At 41.5% G+C, this 7,086-nt stretch overlaps 1 protein-coding gene across 1 annotated transcript; it reads right to left on the bottom strand.

Moving 5' to 3' along the window:
* Positions 1-1,900: 1,900 nt before the first annotated feature.
* On the bottom strand, positions 1,901-2,673 carry LOC144217511 (vomeronasal type-1 receptor 4-like). The gene is given in 2 exon segments (XM_077747118.1): positions 1,901-2,286; positions 2,289-2,673. Coding segments are annotated over 2 exon segments (771 nt in total).
* Between the last annotated feature and the right edge of the window lie 4,413 nt (positions 2,674-7,086).

The raw sequence follows: 7,086 nt of genomic DNA, 5'->3' as shown, positions 1-7,086 counted from the left end.
TGGAGAAATGGGCACCCTCCTACACTGTTGGTGGGAATGTAAGCTGGTGCAACCCTTCTGGAAAACAGTATGGAAGTTCCTCAAAAATTTAACAATAGAACTCCTCTATGACTCAGCAGTAGCACTGCTAGGAATTTACCCAAAGGATATAGGAGTGCTGATGCATAGGGGCACATGTACCCCAATGTTTATAGCAGCACTCTCTACAATAGCCAAAACATGGAAAGAACCTAGGTGGGCATCAGCTGATGAATGGATCAAGAATATGTGGTATATGTATACAATAGTATACTCCATGACTATGACAAAGAATGAAATCTGGCCATGTGTAGCAACATGGATGGACCTAGAGGGTGTTATGCTGAGCGAAATAAGTCAGGCAAAGAAGGACAGATACCATATGTTTGCACAATAGGTGGGTTAGGAGGAAGCTAACAGAGGACCATGGAGGAGGAGAAGGGGAAAAATAGTTGGGAAGAGTGAGGGAGGCAAACCATGAGACACTACTGAATGCTGAGAACAAACTGAGGGCTGATGGGGGTGAGGGAGAAAGGATGGGGGGTGATAGGCATGGCGGAGGGCACTTGTTGGGATGAGCACTGGGTGTTGCATGTAAACCAACTTGACAATAAACTCTTTAAGAGAAAAACAATAATAAACAAACAAATAAATAAAATTGCCAAAGAGACCCCTGACAACCCATCACAGAAAAGCTTCCCTGGAGACTCATAATCAATCACTTGAAGAAGTAAGGATCTGGGTGAGCGTGTCTTTGATACTTGCAAAGATTTTTGGAAAACTAACAAACAGGATACATTGGCTGGTTGCTCTTAGTGTTGCCGTGCAAAGAGGTGAAAGAAAATGCTGAGCTTGGAGATTCAAATTCCCAGCTGAAGACCTGTGTAAATGACCCTGAGGCCTGTGTGTGCAATGAAGAAGACTGGAGCATGCTCCTCCAAACCCTGTTCTTGCCCATGTAGCCAAGTCATCTTAACATACTAGAGAAAAATCTGTTTTCTCCAGATCACAACACGTTTCTGTTTACATTGTACACACTCACTTGATAGTCTTTAAATATCAACAAAAACGCATTTTGCTTTTTGTACTTACCTTGGTCCCAGCCCCTTTCACCTGTCCATTTCTATATGAAAATATGATCAACACACTCATCTCCCTTCATAACATCATGTTTCAGTAGAATCAGGGACAACTCTCTAAGGGTGTAAAATACCAACAAACTCATATCTGGCTCCCAGAGGCTATACTGCCTGAGAATGGATTTTTTCCTCCACCACCCGTGGCCAGGCTATTCTTTAGGCAGTGAGGACATTACTTTCTCAGAGGAATGACAAGGACACCTGCTTACTCATGTTCATATATCTTTTCCTATAATATCAAGGCAGGTTTTTTCTTCGAAATTTATTGCTTTTGATTGAAATTCACACACTCAAAGACTTCTCTGTAATATCCAGATTGTTTCAAGACCTGGTGTTTATTATTGGAGAAATTATGAAGTGCTTTACAAAAAGTATTAGGAAAAGTTCCATTATAGGAGTATTTACAAGATAATGAGGTCTCATTATAAAGTTATTATGAATTATTATTTATTTTAAAGATGGTCAACTTTAATATTTACCATTCTCTTGTGACTCACTTTTTTTTTTTTATGACTGTGAGGATTTGATGAAAAGGCACCTGCACATTGTAGGAATACATACAGTCTACATATTTTTCATAGGACAAGGAGATTTTATCTTCCTTCTCCAAGCAAAGCAGATCTTAGGTATCTTGGGTACATTGGAGTTGTGACTCATGAGCAGAAAGGGGCTGACAATTGGGAAACACACAGACACGATTGCAGTGATGTTCATGAGGATCAAGCTAGGATAATCAAAAAGACTCAAAACAAGTTGAAAGATGGAAGAGAGGTGTAAAAATAGACAAAGGTGCTCACTAGGAGAAGGATGGTTTTGGTGGCTCTGGCCTCTGAGGACGATCCGGAAGAAGCAGTGGTTCTTCTAATATGTTGGACTTGCTGCTTGTGCCTGTACAGAAGGAGAACCATGAAGCCACTGGTCCAGAGCATGAGCCCCAAACATAACACATCAGGAAGTGATAACAACACTGCATACAGTGAGTCTCTTGTTTTGTCATGACAAACTGAAGAACAGTATACAAAATCTTTTTTTTTTCCTGTGATGTTCTTATTGTCCAGTGTGCTAGCTAAATACACAGGAAAAATGATACCTACCAACATTTGCAGCATCCCACACAGGAAAATTGAGGGGAAATGTACTCAGGAGCTTTAACTTTAAGCTCTGCCCACCTGGAGTTCCAAGGTGTGATCGTGATGGCCTGGTACACACTCAGGATGCAGATGCTACTAATGGATACCCCCCTCCCCACTCTGTGAAGAAAGAGAAGAAGTTTGCATCCCAGGTCACTGAGGAAGTGTTTCCGCCCAAATGCTGCCATGGTCTGGGGGACTCCTTTACAGAGCAGGGCTAAGAGGTTGGCTACAGTCAGGTGCTTATGAATGAAATCTGTGGACTTCCACCTGTACTCAGTGAAGGAAAGGATGGTATAATGACAGAGAAGTGAGAAATTTCCCAGGATTCCAATGATAGTCTGTGTTAACAAGATCAGACCGACTGCCAGATCCCTGTTGGCCATTGTCTCAGTTCCCAGTCACTGACAGTTTCCTTCTAGGCTAGAACTTCCTGCATGAGAGTACGAGGTCTGAGCCAGCTATATCACAGCAGCTGAAATCCATTATGTTCTGCTTTCCATTCCTTGCCCCTTGGAAATGCCTACTTAAGGTCTTCTTTTCAGAGCGGCTTCCGAGGACTGAATGAAGAAATTTAAAGAGCCCTTATAATGTACAATCAATCCTGTGAAGACACTCACATGAGGACTTCTTCATGCTTCACAAATCTATGAGGTCAGCACTACTGTGGCTGTGGTTAAAAGATGAAGACAACAGACACACTGGAGATTAAGTACTTGTCCACATCTGCTCCTTCAGGCTGTGTGGGGACTGGGAACCGGCTGGGCTGGAAACAGTGAGAGTGCAGTGAGCCTCCATGGTCTGCTAGACAGCTAGTCAGCTGTGTCCAATCAGACATCAGATCCATGGTTACTTTTGATATGACACCTTGTGTTTGATTTTAGAGTGGTGGTATTGTACAATTCATTTCAATCTCCGATTAATTTGTAAAGCTTTGTTCAACAGGATCATATCAATTATGAGTAAGTTTTAAATATCTTAGTAAATGGGTGTGCACTTCCATAATAGCACACTGCTGGACTCTATCCCATGACAAGTAATGTGCAGTGGATGCAAGATGAGGTTAACTAGTAGCTTGGCAGCAGAAAGGCTCACTTACTTTTTGTGAAGAACACAAGGGTAATGGTAGGAATCACACACATTGTTGAATTATGACAATAATTCCATAAACTTTGGACATATAACACTAATGCAAGATAAAATAGTGAAAGGAAGAAACTAAATTAGTATTAATTTCAGATGATACAGTTATCTACTTATCAATTCCTGAGTTAAGGAAAACCATTAGTGAACTGAGCTTTGTGAATGATATAGTAATATGAAAGACAGTAGTGCAAAATGGCATCTGCTAGCATGTATTATTACACTCGTTAGAAATCAAAGTACTAGGTTTTTGTATTGATAGCAGAATAATTTTTAAATGGGTGGAAAGAATATGATATCAACCTGACAGGTGCCATCTGCACCTCATAATTTTTATGTCAACTATACCTTACCTGTTGCCTAGAATGAATGTAGATACGCTCTAATCCACAGATATGGATGTTTTCTGTTAAAACTTAATTACTGTCCCCATAATTCCATGGTACATCCAGAGTAGGGAATACTGTAACTCAAGCCATTACCATTTGGATACACTTTCTGCCGAAGACAACAGGGTTCCTGTACATTCCTCATACTTTGTACTACAAGCATGGAGGCGCACATGTGGTAGTCCTGAAAATTCATTCTACGATTTCTATGATGTAGGCTGCACAGAAGATTAATGTTACAGCTCAGTCCTTAAGGACTTAAAAATCAGTGTGTATTATTACTTGCACTGCACACCGGCCATCAGTATGAGTGAAGATTACCTTTATTGCATTAGGAGCCAACAGGGATTGGTGAAGGTCTTGGACCCTATCTCTCTTTAGAAGCTCAGCTCAAGCCTCCAGAATCATTCCATATTCCTGCATGACTTTCACAAGGAATCACTTAATACACACAAGGTTGCCCTTCTCTGATAGGCTCGTTCACCCAGATTCTCGATCCGCCTTTTTGTATACAGACACTGCCTGTCAGACTGAAATAGAAATCCTCACCAACTCCTTCCTGCTGCCGGGAGAGCTCAGTGTGAAGGGCATGGCAGCTGGTCTGTGTGTGGGAGGGGGGCAGCCAGACGCTGAGATATGGGTTTGTGATTCTGTGAGGTCACCTCTCTCACAAGTGCAATTATTTCATTTGTAGCCACACTGGGAGTACCGGCTTGGGAGCTCAAGATGTGTCTGAAACTTTTCCACTTAGTTGTTAATTATGAAAAACAACTATGAGTTTCTACTTAGAACCTCATAGGACACCATTGGAGCGTTTGTGGAATGATAGATGTTCCCCTTGATTCCTGTAGGAAGATGGGTTCTCCTATTAAGGACAGCAGAAAATACTGTGTTCTGACATATGAGGGATCAGTGGGGAAGGATCTGTGTCCCACTGGGTTTCCTACTTCCCAGAGAAGTTGCTCAACCCAGAAATTAATGACTTTCCTAATCTTCAGAACCCTGAATGGAACCATCATTTAAGGTTATTAGTAGAGAAACAGAATGAGACAAGATACCTGGGATTCATAGGAGTAAAAACAAGTCAAAAGAAGAGCGTGATATAAATATGTCACTATAGACATCATTTAACAAATCAAAGTTAATAAATTTGGACTCCTTAAAATAACCCAGTGCTAATTAATATGATTATGTAAGAAAATATTGACCAGTATTGGAGGTCAATTATCCTCAAATTTGTATGGAACCACAAAAGACGCCGAATAGCAAAAGGAATATTGAAGAGGAAAACCAAAACGGGACGTATCACCATCCCAGACTTTAGCCTCTACTACAAAGCTGTCATCATCAAGACAGTATGGTATTGGCACAAAAACAAGCACATAAACCAATGGAATAGAATAGAGAACTCAGAATTCGACCCAAAAGTATACAGACAACTAATCTTTGACAAAGCAGGAAAGAGTATCCAATGGAAAGAAGACAGCCTCTTTAGCAGATGGTGCTGGGAGAACTGGACAGCAACATGTAGAAGAATGAAACTAGATCATTTTCTCACACTATACACAAAAATAAACTCAAAATGGATAAAGGATCTGGACGTGAGACAGGAAACAATCAAAACCCTAGAGGAGAATNTCATGCTACTAGAAGTCAAAAGAAAGCTGGAGTAGCTATACTTAAACCAGACAAAATGGATTTTAAATTAGAGACAATAACAAGGGATGAAGAAGGGCATTATATAATAATTACAGGGTGTATCCATCAGGAGGAACTAACAATTATAAATGTCTACGCTCCAAATATGGAAGCACCAAAATATTTAAAACAATCACGAACAGAAGNTTCATTCTTCTCAAGCTATTCCAAAAAATAGAAATAGAAGGAAAACTTCTGGATTCATTTTATGAAGCCAGCATCACTCTGATTCTCAAGCTAGACCGAGATCCAGCAAAAAAAGAGAAGTACACTAAGAAGATGTGGTTTATCTATATGATGGAATACTCCATGGCAATGAAAAAGAATGAAATCTGGCCGTGTGTAGCAACATGGATGGACCTTGAGGGTGTTATGCTGAGCGAAATAAGTCAGGCAGAGAAGGACAGATACAATATGTTTTCACTTATAAGTGGATCAGGACAAACTTAACAGAGGACCATGGGGGAGAAGAAGGGGAAAAATAGTTTGGGAGCGGGAGGGAGGCAAACCATGAGAGACTCTTGAATGCCCAGAACAGACTGAGGGCAGATGGGGTCGGGGGGAGGGGAAGGAGGGTGATGGGCATGGAGGAGGGCACTTGTGGCGATGAGCACTGGGTGTTGTATGGAAACCAACTTGACAATAAGCTATTTTTAAAAAAAGGAATTAGGGTATGAAGCAGAAGTTCCATGAACAGAACATGAAGACTCACACGTGTGCCTTGTTTGGTTGACAAGTGCTTTCACAGACAGAATCTCTGGTAGGATCCACAAGACCCCTGTGAGGAATGCAGGCAACGAGCCATCTCACATGAGGCCTCTGAAAATTAAGTACTTCAACATTTATTCCAAGTAACAAAATGCAATATTTTGGTTGGCTTCAACAGCAAGTATTTTTTCCACAGTTTGGAGACCGGAAGTCCAAGATCAAAGTGTCAGTCTGCAGGTGTAGTTTCATGTCTCGTGTCCTTGGCTTGCAGATGGTCCCCTTCCCACTGTGTCCTCCCACACTGTACCTTCTGTGCAGGCAGAGGTCTGGAGACTCCGTGTGTCTCCATATATCCTCTTACAATGACACCACTCTGGGCAGATCAGGGCTCACCCTACTGGCCTCACTTTAACTCCATCACTTCCTTTAAGGATCTTCCTTCTGAGATCCTGGGGTTTTGGACTTCAGCCTATCAACTTGGGGAGATACAGGTTGGTCTATAACACTCAGCCCTCTGGACTCCCCAAATTCATATCCTCACTGGCAAAATGCACTCACCCCTCCACCCCATTCCAATAGGTCCAGAACATTAATTTTGTAAACAAGCCTAAGTCCCAAATCCCATCTAAATATCATCTAAGTCGAGTGTGATGAAGATGTGAAATATGAGGGGTATCTGGGTGGCTCAGTCAGTTAAGCATCAGACTCTTGGTTTCAGCTCAGGTCATGATCCCCTGGTTAGTGTGTTTGAGCCCTGTATCAGGCTCTGAACTGTTAGTGTGGGATTATCTCTGTCTCATTCTCTCTCTGTCCCTCTCCTGCTTGCTTGTTCTCTCTAAAAATAGATAGATAATCTTAAAA

Source organism: Crocuta crocuta, unplaced genomic scaffold (assembly GCF_008692635.1).
Source record: "Crocuta crocuta isolate KB4526 unplaced genomic scaffold, BGI_CrCroc_1.0 scaffold334, whole genome shotgun sequence".
Lineage (NCBI taxonomy): Eukaryota > Metazoa > Chordata > Mammalia > Carnivora > Hyaenidae > Crocuta > Crocuta crocuta.
Note: the sequence above shows the minus strand (reverse complement) of the source record. Positions and strands in the feature narration are given on the sequence as shown.